This window comes from Cibotium barometz, chromosome 10 (assembly GCF_041138505.1).
Source record: "Cibotium barometz isolate CiBa-2024 chromosome 10, ASM4113850v1, whole genome shotgun sequence".
NCBI classification, from domain to species: domain Eukaryota; kingdom Viridiplantae; phylum Streptophyta; class Polypodiopsida; order Cyatheales; family Cibotiaceae; genus Cibotium; species Cibotium barometz.
In genome coordinates this window covers 13,918,844-13,938,214 of record NC_141055.1, presented here as the reverse complement: position 1 = coordinate 13,938,214, position 19,371 = coordinate 13,918,844, and the positions used below count along the sequence as shown (strand labels likewise).

At 40.0% G+C, this 19,371-nt stretch overlaps 2 protein-coding genes and 1 long non-coding RNA gene across 3 annotated transcripts in view; 2 read left to right on the top strand and 1 right to left on the bottom strand.

Moving 5' to 3' along the window:
* The window catches only part of LOC147634579 (GDSL esterase/lipase At5g03610-like), a 15,649-nt gene extending 15,189 nt beyond the window's left edge, over positions 1–460 (top strand). The window contains exon 5 of the mRNA XM_086803687.1: positions 118–460. Coding sequence (XP_086659813.1) covers positions 118–320 — 203 coding nt within the window. The 3' untranslated portion in view covers positions 321–460. The remainder of the gene's footprint in view (positions 1–117) is intronic.
* A 10,018-nt stretch (positions 461–10,478) lies between these two features.
* Positions 10,479–11,864, top strand: LOC147634578 (uncharacterized). The gene is made up of 3 exons (XR_015266765.1): positions 10,479–10,541; positions 10,643–10,780; positions 11,415–11,864. It is a non-coding gene; the product is annotated as an uncharacterized LOC147634578 (long non-coding RNA).
* Positions 11,865–16,057: 4,193 nt separating this feature from the next.
* LOC147634577 (transcription factor MYB7-like) lies at positions 16,058–17,687 on the bottom strand. Its single transcript, XM_086803686.1, has 3 exons — positions 17,386–17,687; positions 17,048–17,177; positions 16,058–16,838 (listed from the first exon to the last, which is right to left on the bottom strand). Exons 1-3 carry the CDS (start codon positions 17,534–17,536, stop codon positions 16,205–16,207), a joined length of 915 nt encoding a protein of 304 aa, XP_086659812.1. The 5' UTR covers positions 17,537–17,687; the 3' UTR covers positions 16,058–16,204.
* Between the last annotated feature and the right edge of the window lie 1,684 nt (positions 17,688–19,371).

The window sequence follows — 19,371 nt, the reverse complement described above, 5'->3', positions numbered from 1 at the left end:
GTTTTCAATGGCATGTATGAATCACAATGTAGTGACAAGTCATTTACAAGAGATGCTCACATGGAGTCCAAGTTTTTTCACTACTAGTTTTTTTGAGTTCAAATTCCACCTCTGCAGGCTCTGGCTTGAGGCCATGTTGTGTGGGGACTACCCCTACTTCCAAATGTAGCAGTTTAGGTGTAAAAGGGCGCCCTGCCTATAGCTTGTGCCCTAACCCTCGCACACAATTCTATTGGGATGATATGATCCACCCCACTGAAGCTGGATGGCAGGCAATTGTGAAGCAACTCCAACCCTCCCTCACTCAACTCATCAAGTGATACGTGCTTTTACATGTGGTACTATCTTACTTGCCATCTTCCTAGAGCCATTGATTCAAATAAAGTGTTTACATTGTCTAAATAATTCTATACACGACTCATGATGCCTTTAATTTGTAGTGGAAAATTTTCCTTTCACTTTCGTAAATGTTACTTTGTAGCCAACAAATCTCGTAGTCATGGGTGCTTATCCAATCAAAAACACATTCTAATCTCGTAGTCATGGGTGCTTATCCAATCAAAACACATTCTAATCTCATAGGCATGGTAACCAAATCATCTCATAATCATGGATGTTTAAGCAATGGAATCCATTCCAATTGTGTAGGCATGGTAACATGTTATTGTCGAATGTTTACCTAAATAGTTTCAAACCAAAAAAGAAAATTTAGTGAGGTTAGTACAAGAACAAGCCTAGAAAAAGAAGGCATGTATATTTTTCTTCTTATTCTTCTCAAGTACATAACTTACATGTAACCACTTACATCAAAGTCTTCATTCTTGTCCCCAGTAGCAAAGCCTCCAACGCTTCAATGGGAAGGAGAATATGTAAGCCTAAAATGTCATCTTCACTAGGTGGTTGAGTGACCTAAAAGAAGAAAAGAGAATATAATAAGAGAAAATTATTTACATACTCTTCAAAGAGAGTACTAAAATACACCAAAATATCGTATTTGAAACTATACACCAAAATATTATATTGCGACATTGGGAATAATGGCATATGGTCCAAAGTTCTATTATCTTTAGAAACATTTGGTAGACTATGGTTAATTTACATCCAAAAGGAGAATATTCTAGGTGTCTAGCTCTAGTGGAGGAGGATATCTCATCTAGGCTTTCGGTGCTCTCTTCAAGACTTTATTAGGGTTTTGTTTACGGATTAATTACACCCTAATCTCTTGTACTCCATCCTATATAAGAGGCTCTCAACTAATGCATCAGTACAACAACTCCATTATTCCACTTCTTGTGTCATTATGTTGCCTATTTAGTTTATCTTGTGATTAGCATTAATCTTTCTCTCATCTTGTTTGTTCAATGCTAATATAATGAGTGCCATCATATTACTCATGCCACCATAATTCCAACATGGTATCACAACTAGGTTACCCTCCTAAGCTTGCATTAGCTTCTACTAATTATCTTTTATTAATTAGGATTAGTAATTAACCCATTTCCATGGCTACCTCCTTTTTGGTTATCTTCTCTAATGCAACATGGGAACCCAATTGTTATTCATCCCGAGTGCGTAAGAGCCTGCAATCCGCGCTAGCAAACTTGCTAGTGGAGTGAAGATTTCTCACTCTACTCTCAACCAAATCCCATGGCTCTTCTTCTTCAGGGCTCTTCCCACCTCAGAGGAGGCGAAGAGGCGAGCAACATCAATGGTTACAATGAAGTGCGTAGCAACCCAAGAGAGCTCGAATAGCTGTCACCATATTTATTGGGGGAAAACTCAAAATCTTCTTCATCTAGGCAAACATTGTTTGATTCGCCCCACCCCGAAGGGGTTTTGGCCACCACTGCGAATTCAATAGTGGACTCCGTTTTTTGAATGGTCGACGGGAGATGCCAGGGCGGCTTTGTGCACCTCTCAGAAAGCTTCGATACCTAAACATAGATTAATATTTGAGTTTTATGGGTTAATCTAGTGTTTTAAAGTTGAAAACCCTTCTATTTCCATTGCTAAAGCATGTGGTTGAATTCTTGGCCTCATTGTTTGAGGAAGCTCATCAATTTCATCATCCAAAGTATTGTTATTTGGTTGTCCCAAAACAATGAGTTTTCTCACTAACCCCTATCATTGGAGAGTTAATCCTTGATTAATCATGCCTTCATCATGTGATTCCTCTAATGTTAAACATCTGAAGCCCAAGAAGAAAGGAAAGAAGTAAAAAAAAAAAACCCAATAGATAAAAAACCATGGTACTATCATCAAGGTTTTCTTAGTTTTTGTCTTCTAACATGCATCTCCATGGTGATGGGGGCCTTTAGTTTTTAGCATTGCATCTAAAATCAGTGTAAGGGTTAATACATTGCCCTTTAGCTTCTAGCAAAGCAAAGAGGTAAGACCTACCCAAAATGATGTCTAGTTCAACTAAACTCAATAAATTTGCAGGGTACAGTTTTCATACATATGGCAAACTAAGATTAAGTTTACTCTCATGAGAAAACGGCTATGGGGTGTAACCAATGGGAAAGAAAAAATGCCAAACACGACGGACAAAAAAACTTTATGGATCAGTAACAACGATGAAAAGGCTTTGGCCATCATAGCTACACTTATATCTATCACATAGATGGAAAGGACTTGTCCAATAACACTTGAAATACCTTAGATACAGTCTTTGGAGCACAACCAAAAAAAATCCAAAATTAGCCTTTTAATTAATTTCTCTGAGCTAAAATTAAATCCACGAGAGTCACTCTCGACTCACTTGAATTATATGAAAAGTATTCTCACCCAACTAGCTCGGATCAAGAAGAATATTGAAGCAGATGTGATCATAGCTATTCAATATTCTTCTTGATCCCAACTAGCTGGGATCAAGAAGAATATTTCCATCACCAAAGCTAATGGATGAAGAATCCCTCTTAAAGGAAAATGTCAAAGTTAAACAAAGGTATGGCATTACAGATGGTGCTTTCTTCAATAAAGGAAGCTATAAGAAGTCTAGCAAAGGGTTCTTCAAAGGATCAAATTAAAAGAAAGACTTCTCCAAGAAATCCTACAATTTTTGGCACGAGGAAAAAGAATGTTTCTTTAGAAACAAGGCATAGAAAGCTCTTCTTACAGGGATAGCAGCAGGCAGATCGTTCAAGTGAAGAAGAAAAAGAAGACAAAGAAGGAGCCTCATTGGAGGCTAACTACATCAAGCATGATTGGGCTTTAAAGACCACCAACTAGGGCCTACCTACCTATAGTCACCCCTCTATCCTAAGCAAAATGTAAACATAATTAGAAGCCTAGCATCTGTCTATCAACTTGTAGCATTGTAAACCACCATGACTAAGACCTACGTGAACTTGGATGGTAATCATAAAACCAGAGTTGTGAATAGTATCTAGAGCTAGCATTGTCATCTTAGTAGCCATGGATATTTTGTTGAGGGAGGGTGTTGAAACAATATACAAAAATATCATATTGTGACATTGGGGATAATGGCATATGGTCCAAAGGTCTATTAGCCTTAGAAACATTTGGTAGACTATGGTTAATTGGCATCTAAAGGAGAATATTCTAGGTGCCTAGCTCTAGTGGAGGAGGATCTCAGGGGGTTCACTATATGTAAACCCTCTGTATCACGTGCATTCAAGGCCTACTTTAAAAATCCCTTATCTGTGAATTTTTCATGAATAAAACACACCCCAAAGAGGAGGATCTCTACTCAAATCTAGGCTTTGGGTGCTCCCTTCAAGACTTTATGAGGGTTTTCTTTAGGAGTTAATTACACCCTAATCTCATGTACTCCAGCCTATATAAGAGGCTCTAACTAACGCATGAGTACAACACCTCCATTATCCCACTTCTTGTGTCATTATGCTACCTATTTAGTTTATCATGTAAGTAGCATTAATCTTTCTCTCATCATGTTTGTTTAATGCTAATACAATGCGTGCCATCATATTGCTCCTCTACTTGTCGTCGATCCTCCTCTTCCATCTCCACCTCTTGCTGCCTGTTTGCACGTTCCTTCTTTCTCTTGACACGAATCTTTATTCTTTGTTTTTTAGGTGGAGACGGGGGCTGACGCCTCTCAAGTTCCTCATGTAGTGTTTGTGCTAAGAGCCTATCCTGCTCTTCACGATGGCTTATTTCCTCCGCTTCATAGAAGTCAGCAGCCTGTTGAAACTGCTCTTGCTCAATACACAGAAGTGCTTCCTGGTCTTCCTCAAATGCGACCCTTAGCTCCTCTTATAGCTGCTGAGGGAATAGGGCTTGCTGTTGCTCTCTTCTTCTATGCTCCTCCTCATCAATCTGGCGTTGTTGCTCTTCCAGCACACGCTCCTGCTGCTCAGCCTCTGAGAGAGGTCGGGGGAATGGTGTACGCGTGGCTCTAAAGGAGCCGGTGTCTCCAGGCTGCTTGGAGACATCCTCAATATTGTCCAGTCCTGAGAACACATCCGACTGTACATCTTCCTGTCGGGTCTCTACCTCTCTGTCCATGCTTGTATGCTTCTTTTTGATACGTTTTTGCACTTGTTGAAATGCCTGTGCCGCGGCTACTGCGTGTATTAAGTTGTGTGCACCAGACGGTACGTTTGGGCTCTCAGTTTTGCGTGCAGTGTGCTTAGTTCTAGCCATCCATTGACTTACACGAGTGAATGAACGTGAAAATGTAATTTTAAAACTCACTTTCACAGGTTTATATAGTTTTTGAAAAAAAACTTATTAATAAAAAAAATCTCGACATTAATAAAAAAGCTCTAACTAAAAAAAGGCTACAATTTTCTAATATGGAACCCATTTTCGACCCATACGCCTATGCGCAGCGAACCACTCACGCATCCCATGCACGGCACTTGATGCTCGCCATGCAATTGCTTGTTGCAGATTGACATTTTTTACAACCCTTCGTAGTAATGACACCTGCCCTTTTGGTTTCTGTCGGCGTCGATCTCCCAAACTGCGATAAAACCAATTAAACATCTCATGCAAGGCATTACTTTTTTCCTTACCACCTCCACCATGTCGCGTGTTCTTAAAGTATGCTGCCTTAGCTTGATAATGAGAGCACTCCATTCCTTGGGTGCTCCAAATTGCCATTGGACCATATTCGTCGAGAAAAAACTGTGCGTGGGCAAATATAATGTGCTACAACAAAGATCATATCAGAATTTTACTATTTGGCGATTAATATCAGTAAATAGATAGAAAGGTAAATACCATATAGTGGGTGATATGTGTTTCTCCCCATGCATCAACCATTTGCTGAGTAAATGTATGTATTGCAGTCTTCAAGTTTGCAATCTCCTCAGCAACAAGTGGAGCCTTTTCTAGCAATTGAATCATTTTGTCAAGTGACTCCCACAGCCTTGCCCGCTTGAGACCAAGCTCTGCATTATTCCCACGATAAGTGGTGCATTCACAAATGGCCTTCCATAATTCATATTTTGTGTGACTATTGTACCCCTCGTAATTTGAGAGAAGGTGTCTTGCTTTGGACCCACCCATGCATATTTTGTTTGGATTATCCTGACCCGGTCCTGACTTTTTAGTATCCTTAGTCAACTTTACTGCACCACCATGAAGCCCCACACTTGAAAGGACATCTTCCAGCTTACTGATGCATTCGTTGCGAAGATGTTCAGGCTCCATATTCCATGCATAATTGATATGTAACTTCAGTAATTTGTCCATTATGCGTAACCTAGCATGAAGCGTGCAAATATGAACACGGAAAAGTGGAATCTCTAATATAGGGCTCCATGAGATATCTTCTTGATCACGATTAGGCGGACAATTGGTATTACAATTCATGATGCCATTAACCCACTGCATAGGTTTCTTTGGATCTTTGTTTTGCGTTGCACTCATTGAAGTTGGTTGTACATTTTTCTTGGCCTTTGCATGAGATTTGGTCGTCTTGGTGGCTGCAACCTTGCCTGAAGCTTTGCCGCGATCAATATACTCTGATTTTGAATGGCAGCAATAAATACATAGAAAAAAAGTATTTGCTCCTAGCTTGCATCCCAGCATACACTTCAATGTCTTTAAATCACCTGCCATGTGCCACTCAACTGTAAATGTTCCTACATCTTCCACATGCAAAGTTTCTCCTTTTGATTGCAATGATATGACATTTGGGATGCCTGTCCGGGTAAGGTACCATCGCAATGTATCATTCGTCTCCTGTGGAAGCTCAAATGCTGCCAACCACCATATATTCTTTTCTGATTGCACTCCATAGTAATCTTTTCCCTGAGATTGACTTCCCTTGTTGGAATTTGAGGCTTGTGCACTACAGTCAAGAAGATTATCATCTTGTTCCAGATTTCCTTTGATAGCCCTGTTCATAAGTGTTAGGCTGACTCTTTCTAATTTTCGTCCTTTTACAATTTGACACTCATCAAGCTTTAACACAAACACAGCCTGACCTTGGCACTCCTCAATGCTTAGACCATAATAAGAAATCATAGCTCTTTGAAGGGTCCTTAAATCAATAAAGACATTGTTGTACTTGTTGTATTCAAATACCTTTGTAGTACATACAGGCAGAGCATCCTCCACATGACGGTAGCCACCTAACATGGTCGCAATTTCTGAGTTTGCACTTTTTCTTGCCATGGTTACACTGTATGGAGTTGGTAGCATGGGTCGAAGAAAACCTTTAGCACGATGACCTAGTGTAAACACCCTGTAGATGGCTTCATATCCCTTCCTACTGACACCAGCACTATCACATGCATCCATAATCTGTATGGGGCTTACCATATTTTGCAGCTCTCCAAAAATTCTGTTTCGGATTGGCTTATATATTTTGCATGTGGGATCTTCTAGCAGCTTATATATGTCTGATAACTTAACAACATGTTTCAATATGCCTGCTCTACATTCCTCAGCACCACCTTCATATCCCATCATATCCCCAGCAATATCTCTACATGGAACATAAATACAAAATAACATCAATATGTTTCACAAAACAGAAAGGCCTGCAAAACAATGGCAAGAATAGAAGTTACCTTGTTGCTCGTACACGTCGTTTTCTTGCTCCACTTAGGATTTCCAAGGTTTCTAGGAACTGACGCTTTCTTTTCCGTTGTCGAAAGTCTACTGGAAGCTTCTTCAGGCTTGCAAGGTGTCGTTGCTTGTTTCGTGCATCCTGTTTGGCTGCATTCACCTTGTCCCGTTCAATATCAAAGGCCTGCTTAAGCAAAAAGTTGTTCTTCTGGAGCTCCTGATTCTGAGTTTTCAAGTTGTTCACCACTTCTTCAAGCCTATCAATGTCCTTCTTGTGTTGCTTCTGCAACTCAAGCCATAAGCCTCGGAAATGCAGTCTTGAATGCGATTCCTGAGCTGCAACAAAAGAAAGCCTCCTACAGTAGCCAAATAGACCATTAGCTCCATCACCTACATAACTAAGAAATGTAGTGATATTAACAAAATGAGGTGGAGCATTGGTGAGCGGGTCAATAGGGTATATGAATCCATTCGTCCAGAGGTCAATACATTTTCGCCCTTGTGATCGAAGAGTACCCAATGGCACATCGGTCACACCACTTGATTTTGTGCTGCGGATTGTAGCATACTCAGCAGCCAAATCTACATGTAACCTGAACTTTGGTGCTCTGTTAGATATATCTTCAAGTGGCATTTTCTTTAGGGTTAGGCAATGCTGAAAAGAGCTTCTTGTAGAACACAATGCAAGAGTGATAGGGTATTCTGAGGAGAGTGCAATGAAGTTTTGCTGTAAAAAATATTAGAAGGTCATAGATCTTCTGATTAGGTAATAGGAGAAAGGACAAGGAAGATGGCAAGAGACATAGAAAATGGTAGATTGAGGTTTTGCAACATAATGCAGTAGAGAGAGAGAGAGAGAGATGTAGATTGCAGACAGAAGTAGGGGATATGTATGGTAAACAATGCAAGAATGGAAAATGGTTAGCTTTGAAGCTATGGAGGTTGACAGAGGGATTTTCTGCACTTCAATGGGGGAAAGACATGAGAGAGAGAGAGAGAGAGAGAGAGAGAGAGAGAGAGAGCAGAAAATGATAAAAAGATGAGGCATGGAGGATGAGAGAGTGTGAGATATCTGCATTTGGAAGTGCAGAGGTTATGGAAGCTTACTAATCAGAGATGCAGAGCCATGGCACACCCAAATGTGAGAAAGGGGAAGAGAAAGAGAGTGGTAGAGAAACGAGGGCGTCTTAGAGAGAGAATGTAGAGAGAGAAAGTGGGGGGGGGACCTAAACGTGGAGGGAAGAGAGGAGGGAAGGCTTTCCAGCCATTTTGAATTTGGGGAAACCAAAAAGTTACCCCCATTTTAGCTCAAGCAAATATATATTTGAAAAAATAGAAATTCAAATAATGATTGCATAAAGATCCCCTTGTCAGGCCTAGTCAAAGTATGCTTAGAGTCCTTAAGCAAAAGTACTTAAAAACATAATATGGCAGCTTAAAGGGCCCCCATAGACCTCAACCTTCCCCTAATGCCTAACTGAACTTGAGTCTAAATCTTAATTAATACACACTCATGATGAGTTTTTTTCATTTCTATCCACCTTAGATTAGGATTGTCACCATTAGTGTAGGATTAGGCTTGATTAGGTAGATGTTTTGTTTGTAGGAGAGCTTGATCCATGGATTTCAACATCCTGAAGTCCCATGTTGAGCCAAATCATGAGTCTCATTCTTGAATTTTAGCCTAAGAGTCAAACGAGAGCCTCAACCTTGAGGTTGAGACTTAAAATTAAAAGGAAACATAAAATTGAGGATGATAAAAATCATGAACCTCAATGGAAGCTTGAGTTTAAAATTGAGGTTTAGGTAACGGATGAGCCTCAACCTTGGGGTTAAGCCTCTGTTGAGCCTCTGACCTTAGAAGAAAGCCTCCTCTAACTTAGAAGGAAGCCTCATATTAGGGGTTGAGCCAAAGCATCGAAGTCAACCTTTTGGTTGAGCCTTTGACTTAGATGGAACTTTACAACCTAAGGGTGAACCATAACACGAGGATCAAGTTGGGGTTGAGCCTCATATTTATAAGGGATGCTAAAACTTGAGGTTTTAGCCAAAGTAGGAACCTAAACCTTGATGTTGAAAAAGCCCTAAGACTTAGATGAGAGCCTCAAACTTGAGGTTAAGCTAACTCATCAGGCTTTTGAGGTGGAGGCTCTAAAAAGGGGAGCTCCAAACTCATTTTTTTGCAATCAAGATTTGTGACATGTTAGCCTCTTTCATGAGTAGAATGTGAGGGTGTGTGCATTGGGCTTGCATTGGGAAGGTTGTGTGGCTGATGATCTCACTAAGCTATGGTTCTCGGTTTGAACCTTGCACTAGAATAGGTAAGTAGAGTTTCCAATTAAACCTATGAGGATTATGAAAACAAAGGCCACACTCAACACAAACCTATCCATCACACAAATATCAAAAGGAAAGTGATGGTTATAGATGTGGGGCCTAGTTTGCAACTATAGCTATGAGGGTTAGGAAAACAAAGGCCACACTCAACATAAATCTATCCATCACACACAAAAACATTACTGGTTATTTTTGGAGCTGTGGGCCTAGTTTGGGACCATAGCCATGGCCCTTTTTTGAGTGGTGGGACAAGGTTGAAGAGCATGGCCAAGGTCATTGCAAATTATCGAAGGAATGGGGTGCCTAGACCTTGTTTTCTTTGGCATTATGTGAGATAGTTTGTGAGCAAAGTTTCACCTTGATGCTAATTATGAAGGTTTTTTTTGTTGAGGGTAGGTACTTAAGGGGGGGTAGGGTTGTGGGGGGGCCATAGGCCCTCCAAGCCAGGGGTTTGGGGGGCCGACAAGCCATGGCATGTATGTAGGATGAAGGGGAAGAAGAAGTGGAGGATCCAGATTACTAGCGTGAAGCAAGTGAAGAGGACTCGGAATCGAATGATGAAGATCACTCGGAATCCAATGCGGATTCTAGTTAGACACTCTTCATACCTCTTCATTGTAAAAATGTTAGGTATATATGGCCAAAGGCCCAACAATTTCTGAAATATAATAACTTTTTGGGCTCAATTGCATTCTCCACAATGTATGTGTTTCCTATATTTGTGTTTGTGTTAGAAATCTGAAACTGTGACTCTGTCTTAATTTCAAAAAAAAGAGCTAGGGTAGATTGGGGAATACTATGTAGACTCTCCATTCTGTCCCAGCTCTTTTTTTGTTGTATAGATTCCTCACTTCTCAGCTGCTGCTCAGGAGAGCAAAAATAGCAGTGAAATATCATTGCTCATGTGTTTGGCCATTTTTGCTGCTAGAAACACTGCTATTTTTGCTGTAACGGGTTCGCTGCTTAGCTGCGGACCCTATTGCAGCGCAAATAGCAGTGTTTCTAGTAGAGAAAATGTCCCGACACCTAGCCACCCTTCTAGTTATAAAAGCGCTGCTATTTTCACTGCTAAATTCTCATTCTGTTGTAGTGTACGCATAAGAGTTTTAAGTATTTATGTTTTTCTCGAATAGATGGCAAATAACTTGAGGAGTTATGGTCCACGTGAAGGAGGAGTCGATATCCCAACAATATTTGTAAGTATATATTAGCCTCAAATTGTATCTTATCTTTTAATTAAAGAAGGTTATCTTAAATAACAACTTTCTAAAATGTTCATTTGTTTGTATGTCTATAGCTTGAGCAATGGACTGTCCCCTACGCAGCAAGAGGAATATGATTTTGCATTACAATGGGGTTTGCAAGCTCTATTAAATGATAGGGTTCAAGATGAAGGATAGATTGTTATTCCTAGAGGAGATGCTTGGAAAGCATGGTAAGTAAGTACATTCCTAAAACCTAAACCTCTTTGTTTTTGCAAAGCTAATTGTCACTTGTGTTAGTTTAATTGTGTTTTAGGATCATATAACTAGAGACGGTGGTGCAAATGTTCATGTCGATAGCAATGGAAATGTGAGAAGAGAAGGGGTTGGAGTCGTAAGGAATAATACCAATTGCATAACAGATAGCCCCTAGCTCCATAATTTTCTATTACGCTTTATCATGTATATGAGTTTTTGGAAACATACACTTATGTAATCCGCTAAGTATTGTAATTGAATTTTGACATTCCTAAAACCATGGTTTGTAAATGTCTTTTTTTTTGGTATTTGTAAGTTTTACATTACACTTGTCCATGATGATGTGAAGTTATGTTAATTAAATTATGTCTACATTAGAAAAAAAAGAGTTGGGGAGTCCTGTGCAAACTCCCCAGTTTGCCCCAGCTTTTTTTTTTACTATGCAGTACATTCGCTCCTCAACAAATAGCGAAATAGCACTGCTAATTTTACTACTAAGCAACGAACGTGTTGTAGCGAAAATAGCAGCGATATAGGCCCAACATCTCTGCACCCTTCTAGTCATAAAAGCGCTGCTATTTTCGCTGCTAAACCCTCATTATGTTGTAGTGTTGTAGGCATATTGGAGGAGGCGGTGTATCGGAGGATGAGTCGGAACCTATTTGCCATTGGAATAAAATAAAAATTACAGCAACTATTCATTAAAGTCAGTTATGTATGAGTTTGCAATAAACATATTCATAGCTTGTTAAATTTTCTTGCATCATCATATGAACCTAGTAAGTATTATCTGTAGTTGTAATCTATATTTAGACTCTTTGTTTGTTGCAACTTGTGTCTACGTGATATGAAATTCGGTGACAGCTTGATGGTTGAGTGTTCCACATCTCACAATTGTTGATACATGCATTTATTTTTTATTCTAACTTCTTGGACGTGAATTCAAAATGTGTAGGAGATATTGCGCAGTGGTGGCGGAGAACCACTAGTATGCATCCTGAGTTGTGGAGGGCCTTTCGGCGGGAGATGTGACTCAGGACACATTGGGATAAGTAGAAGGTATGTTATATTTACTCTCTAGCTATGTTCTAATGTTTGTCTTAAATCTTAGGTCTATATACACATGCTTTTTGATTCCGAACATATATCTATAGGATGTAGCATGAGAAAGGCTACAGGTTGGGCATACATTATCACGTCTTGGTAGGATGGGCAAGAAGGGCTTCATTGCCACTTTTGCATGTTCACATTTTGTCTTAGACATACATGTAGGTGTGTATCTTATGTTCTTTATATCAACCGATTCCTCAAGAGATACGGACAGCCACCTATCAGGGTTATAGGATTCTAAAGACCCAACTACCTCCACCAGCTACTTTTGTAAGTAATCCAGATTAAATGTCATTCGACTTCTAATTAAAGTATTCAAACATCACCTAATTATGTTTTCTAAACCATAAGAGTTGCACAGTGAGATGAGGACATGACAAAGGTAGATCCATAGAGTGCCATTGGGTGCAAATCTATGTCGACGGAGCAGCCTACATCAAGGGACAATGATCATGAGGACGATGAGGGTACAAACCATGGAGACTAGAGGATCCTCTTTCTCCTTTCTCTATATCCCTAGCTTGTTTCAAGCCTCATTTTGTATTTGGAGGCATTGTACATAGTTATACGTACTATTACCGATAGACATGAGTATAGGATTAGGTAGACTATGCCGGCCTCACATTCACTAAAAGAGGCGGGGCCATTATCCACGCCATTTTCGACGCTTTAGAACTAAGCTCAAAAATCCTAAAATGGCGAAATACTTATGGAAATAAGCATCGAAATGGAAACGTCGAAATATGTGTCGATATATGTGTTGAAATACGCGTTGAAATATACATGTTTTTTCACTCTTATTTTGACGGCGTTTTTGGCACATATTTTGATGGCTATCTCGATGATTATTTTGACTATTATTTATTTCGATGGATGCATAACATTTCGACGCTTATTTTGACGGATGTAGGAAATTTTCGATGGTTATTTGACGAATGCAGTAACTTTCGATGCTTATTTCGACGAGTGCAGGTATTTTTTTGGCATAATAGTGCATCCACCTACAATCTTGTAGCTGGATTCACCATTATGCCAAACTTATAGAGTACCAAAGTCAACTGTACTCTGATATGAAGAAGGAAGCAAATTTGTTGGAAAAGTTGGAGTGCTAGAACGTTTCTGACATTACAAAGTATGTACATTGTACACAAGTGCAAACAATGGCCAAATTATATTACAAGATGTGAAATTTATATATCAAAGACTATATTACGAGCTTTGACGAGATGAGCCGACAAAAGACCATAGTATGGTATAGAAAGCCAAAATGGTTTTTATACTCGATGACCAAAATTGCATAAAGTAGTTGACCAAAATATACAAGCTATACAAGCTCAAACAAAGATGTGAGCTGACCAAAATATGTATGTACAAGAGGAAAGAAATGGGCAAGGCCACTCTATGCGGAGCCCTCACTCACAGGGTCAGGTATTGGTCCTTGCAAAAACCATACAAGACGCCTTTTTTTGGTATACAAAACAACGATCTAACATGCAATGGCAAAGCAAGTATACAAATCATAAGGTTAAGGCTTGCCACATTTACCATATCTACAACATTCCCCCAATTGAGGTTGATGCCTTCTCGCTTAAGCATCTCCAAATGAAAGTACGTGTTATGGCGGTGAGCAATGCCCTCCTCTTCTCCCGTTTTCGGCCGACCAACCACTTGATTCTAAAAGTACCATAACATAAAAATAATAAACATAACATAGCATCAAATGAAACATACAAGATAAGTGTTGATACTTAGTAGACATGGAATGCGTCCCAACCGCCGTTTCCAAGGTGAGAGCTTCCTACGCTCTCCATTTGGGCTTTTGCCGCATCCTCTTGTTGCTTGTAGTGTTGGGGATTTTTTGTATACTTTTTCTTCTCCTCATTCCACTCCTTGGTGCTGATGTACCAAGGCTTCTCACCCCCTGCCTTCACTCTCCTAGTCTAATCTCCCCGCCAATGTTTCATGACGTCCACCATGTGGTCCTTTATCCACCTTATGGGGACGACATCGCACTACCGATGGCCGGCTTGTACTCATCCTTGATTTGATTAATGACTCTTTCTTTCTTTTTTGCGGCTCTTCATCTCTTGCCCGACATCATCTAAAAACACATTGCCATTGACAATTGTATAATATTTTGCCCCATCGGGTGTGGGGTGTGTGTAGAGCGGTTCTCTCTACCGTGCAATATAGTGCTCATAGAGTACTACCGATCAACAAATGTATTGAGAAACACAATGTCAATCCGAGGAATCCGCCATGTTGAATTGATCTTTTCTCACTTGTGTTCTCGACCTTCTCGAGAGAAAGAGTTCTTTAATGTGTGCTCAATCCAATTCGAGGAGAGAGAGAGAGAGAGAGAGAGAGAGAGAGAGAGAGAGAGAGAGAGAGAGAGAGAGAGAGAGAGAGAATGAGTACTTTGTGTGTGACCAGCCATCAAATCAGCCCAGATGTGGCAAAAACCAGCATCCAAATGCTATAAATCACGCATAGCAGTCAAGTCCCCATGTGAGGCCATTGAAATGACAACCACATATGGCCTCCTAGACAAGGCATCTACCACTACATTCTTCTTTCGTGGACTATGTACAATCTGAAAATGGAACATAGAAAGGAAATTTGCCATTCTCATGTGATTCTCCGTGAGCTTTGTTTGAGATAAAAAGTATCTCAAACCTTGGTGATCGGTTTTGACTATAAATTATTCCCCAAGAAGATAATGCTTCCATATTTTCAAGGCATGAATTACAGCCAAGATCTCTTGTTCATAAATGTCCCTATGGGTCTCTTTATCATGCAATCTACAGCTTTCATAGGCCACTGCATGACCCTCTTGATTTAGGAAAGCCCCTATATAGTTCCCACAAGTATCACATTCCATCGTGAATGGTTTTTGCAAGTCCATAATGATCAATACAGGCCCACATATGATAGCATCCTTGAGTTGGTAGAAGGCATCCTGCTCATCCAGGGTCCATTTGAAAGTGGCTTTCTTCATTGTTGTAAGCTCACATAATGGTGAGGCAATCTTGGCAAAATGCCTTATGAACCTCCTTTAATATGAGCATAATCCAAGGAAGCCATGGACCTCATGCACAGTATGTAACTCTGGCCAATTCCGAATGGTTTCAACCATAGCAGGATCCATTCTCACAGCTTATCAACTCTAAATTTTTCGGAGGTTGTAGATTTAGAGTCTACTTTTTAAGGGCTTTCCAATGGTATGTTACATGTGGGGATTTTGTCGTAAGATAAATAAGGTTCACTCCACGGCCCCCTTTTCTTTAGTAAAGTGATAATATGGCTCTTCTTAAAGGCCCTTTTTGAGTCCAAATTTTGCTTAATGTCAGTGATTACATGGCTAGTATGTTTACTTCTCTGTTTTGGACAACTTAAGACCTTGGAGCCTCAGTCTCTTATCCAAAGACATATGGGGACGGATGCACGGTAAGGGTGATCACTTTCATTCACTATTAAGGGAAATAGGACATCGACGCAAGGAGAAATACTTATGGGCGGGGTATCTCAATCAAGATATGATTATCACTCATAGCTTGACACATGTCCCTCGAACCAATAGCCCAATATCTCGATCAAGATTCTAACCATCGCCATGCCAACAGTCTCGAAAGGGCTCACGTATCTCGATCAAGGTCCATGTATCTTGAAAGGGCTCACGTATCTTGATCAAGGTCCATGTCACTAAAACACATCACTGTCACTTGGATATCTTGATCGAGATACTTAGTCAATTGGGATCCACGTCAATGCTAGAAGGGATCTCGGTTTTGATATATGTATAATTTCCCACTTGTGATGCCATGCAATGCAGCCATGTCCCTTATGATCCTGATCGTTAATCTCGACGAGATACTTTATTGTGATCTCGACTGTCAAGGTATCTTGAACGAGATATGAAAATGTGATCTTGACCATTGACATATCTCAATCAAGATATTGTGATAGTAAAGGGGTCAATATGTTGTGATGCACTATAAGGTGGAGAAATGGGAGCCTTTTCCCCTAAAAGGAACCCTCCAAAGGCTACTAGAAAACCTTTCGTGATCTGATATCATGAACGTAAGAAAAAAAAAGGGCATAGCAGTGCAAGAATAAACAAAGGTTAAAGAGAGTAATAGAATGCATGTACTGGTATATACAAGAGTGCGCACACCTCATTTAAAGGGTGGTGTCCGTGGACTAAAGATTACCAGTAACTTTAACAATACTTGCCATGCCTTCAACTTCTTTGAAAAGTCTGCAAAAGACGAAGCTAGTACAACCCGCATTCAGGGTAGCGTGCCCACAGAAGGAGAAACGACAAGGTTTTCCCACATTAATAAGTCGGCCGCTTGCGTCGGAGAAGTCACATGTAGTGCATCCTGCGGGCAGAGATCAAGCCCACCATGACTCTTAAGAATAGAATTGCAGCCATTTATAACAAATAATGGCTCTAGATCTGCAGTTTCGTTGAATTGACTTTTAGAGTGGCAGTGGACTGCTTTTTGATAGTCATAATCTGCTTGAGAGTAATAAGGCCTGGGAAAGAGAGGCCCATTTGTAATAGAGGAGGGGGCACAGCTAGAAGGCGATGTTAAATTCATGCGAGCAGCCTCCGGCCTCTGAGGCATGGACATAGCCTGGAGAGAAGTAGGACAGTCGGAGTAATATATAGGCTTGCTCATGCAGCTAGAAATCCCAAACACATTGTACAACGGATTGCCGGTAATTAAAACTTGCTTATAAGAGGCCGCCTCAGAGCCATCGACAACCAGTGGATTGTATGTAGTAGCAGACTTAGACAAATGAGTGGCCGGGCCGATTCCCATGTGGGCGGACAATCGCTTCTTCAAATGCGTGTGCCAGTAGTTCTTGATCTCGTTGTCCGTTCTCCCGGGGAGTTGCGCAGCTATCGCACTCCACCTGTAATATTACAACATAGGGTTAATTAGTTTCATCACTAAGCCATAATCATGACCGTGTTAGTACAAGTTCATTAATCAATCAACGAGTTAATGCAGCAAACCACCATGCGTTTATCCTCAAGTTCGTCGTTAAGTGTCATAATTATGTGCTACAACTAGATCATTAATCAATCAACGAGTTAATGCAGCAAACCATGATCATCTTACTTGTTTCCTACAATGGAGTGCATGTAAACAATTGCTCTCTCTTCCTCGCAGGAGAAATCGCCCCGTTTGATGCCAGGCCGAAGATAATTCATCCATCTCAACCTGCAGCTCTTGCCACACCTTTTAAGCCCTGCTCCACACAAGCCCAAATATTCATATTTTGCATTATAGTTAAATCAGAAATTCGTAGACTGTATTGTATAATTATTGAGTGGCTTCACAGACTGTATTGTATAATTACTAAGTGGTAACTGATCATAAGACTATAGTATTACAAAATCTAATCAGAATGGAATAGCTGCTGCTTGTGGATGATAAAAAATTAGGTTTTGTGATACCTGCAGGCTTAGGTAAAGTTCGCCACCTCCCATGCCCGTCGTTTCGTTGGATGAACGCCACGAGCTTCTCATCTTCTTCGGGTGTCCATGCACCTTTCCTGGTCTTGCTGGTTTCATGATGCTCACAACAACGAGAAGAAGCACGCCCCATATTATTATATAGCTAGCGGATGATGCAAAAGATTGCTCTTTTGTTATAGAAATGCAACCCTTTTAATCAATTTGATGCTAATAACAACGTCAATAACTTATGCTATGGTCGGCTCTGCTATTATTGTTGTGTATTGGCTTGAGCGAATGAAACACAAACGCGTGCCCCATTTTCATTTGCATTCTTCCAACGTTTCCACTTTTCTTCTCACCTTTAGCCTTTGAAGGTACATTTGGATTTTTTATTCCTTCAAAGAAAAAACGCGTTGTTGCTTGTGCTGATAGTCAATTCCTTTTATGAGGAGATGACACTTCATTCATGACGCATGGACCAAGAGGAGGGAGAGGTTCAACTTCACATACATGAATTACATGAAATAACTATTTGTTCAAACTCCTCCCACATATATACTTATTACTACATGTATAAAAAATTCCTCCCTCTATTCACTATTGTGCTATGTTGCATTCACATGAGGTGACGTCCAACATGCCCCCCAAATCGAAACCTAGAATTGTTTCAACTTTCAAGTAAAATCATATGGTTTTCAATACTAACCACATTTTCTTCGCTCATAGGTTCATCTCCTTTTTGAATGGATGAGGTGAAAGATAACTAATTTAGACTTAGAACGTCATAAGGGAATGCCCACGGTCTAGAACTTATTTAATCTTCAAAAAAAGCTATCTCAAAAACTTGTTCAATCTTCAAAAGAAATCGATGGACGAAGGAAAAGTTCCTCCCAAACAATTTCAAGACACAAATACAATTAGATTAAAGTGTGAAGGATCTTCTTGTTCAAAGGTACAATTTTTTCTTGGATGAAACTGTATTGATATAGTGTTTGGAAAAAAGAAAAGAAAATCCCTATAACTCCACCTTTTATAATAAAGCATGATGTCTAATGTGGTCGGTTTGATAAGTGGATGGTTGATGAAGTAGGATCTCTCCATTCAAAATGATGGGATGCCTTGGAAAAAAGTACAACTGTGATAGGTTGCCAAGAGATACAAAGGAACATCAAAATATATATTAGGTCATGCAGGGTTGCCTTTTGTGGGTCAAACTTGATAGGAAAGGGCAAGTATTTCACCATTTACATGTAATTTATGACGACGAAGATATATTTTTGCAAGTTTTTAACGTCCTAAATACCTAAAAATGTTCAAAAACGCCCATCAGAAATCAAGCCTGAGGTTGTAGCCGATAAAAAGCATATTTTTCAACAAATGAAAATAAAGACTGTTGAGAATATAGGCCAGTTTTTCTTAATTATAGCAAGTAGAAATGTCGTATTTTTTTTTTAATAGCAAGGACCTAAAAGTCCAACATGGGGACTTGCCCGGGCGGTCAAAAAGATAAAGCGTGAGTGTAGTGCAGCCGTCGTGATAATATTATTATATGCACGGCGAGGCTACAGTTCCATGCAGGAGTGAAAGGGGGATCGTCGTCTACGTAAATGCCATTCCGCTTGTCGAGCTCAAAACCGTACTAGTTCTGAGCTGTGCGTGTACTCCTGTGGAAGAAAGCGCGGCTCCATTTTGACAAATCGTGGATATCTCCACGACTGCATCTCCTAATTTCACTGTCACAGAGCTCTTCGATTAATATATAACGAGTGGCGCCGTGCTTCTCTGGAATTAGTGGCTTTTACAATGCCACATACCTGAGAGAAAAAGCTTATTACTTTTAGTCCATGTATTGAGAGTGAATACATATATTCATCTTTTAAATATTATCGATGATACTCGTGATCATGAAGAATTATTATTCATACACCCTTGCTATCACTACTACATATGGAGGCCCACTTAGAAATCAATGATCCACCCTTG

What these genes read in the sequence shown, in the direction of transcription:
- LOC147634577 (XM_086803686.1), bottom strand. Translation starts at nt 17,536, where the DNA reads ATGGGGCGTGCTTCTTCTCGTTGTTGTGAGCATCATGAAACCAGCAAG. An exon ending in AACTTTACCTAAGCCTGCAG is followed by an intron (nt 17,178 to 17,385) that starts GTATCACAAAAC and finishes TGTGTGGAGCAG; the next exon opens with GGCTTAAAAGGTGTGGCAAG. An exon ending in CACTCCATTGTAGGAAACAA is followed by an intron (nt 16,839 to 17,047) that starts GTAAGATGATCA and finishes GTAATATTACAG; the next exon opens with GTGGAGTGCGATAGCTGCGC.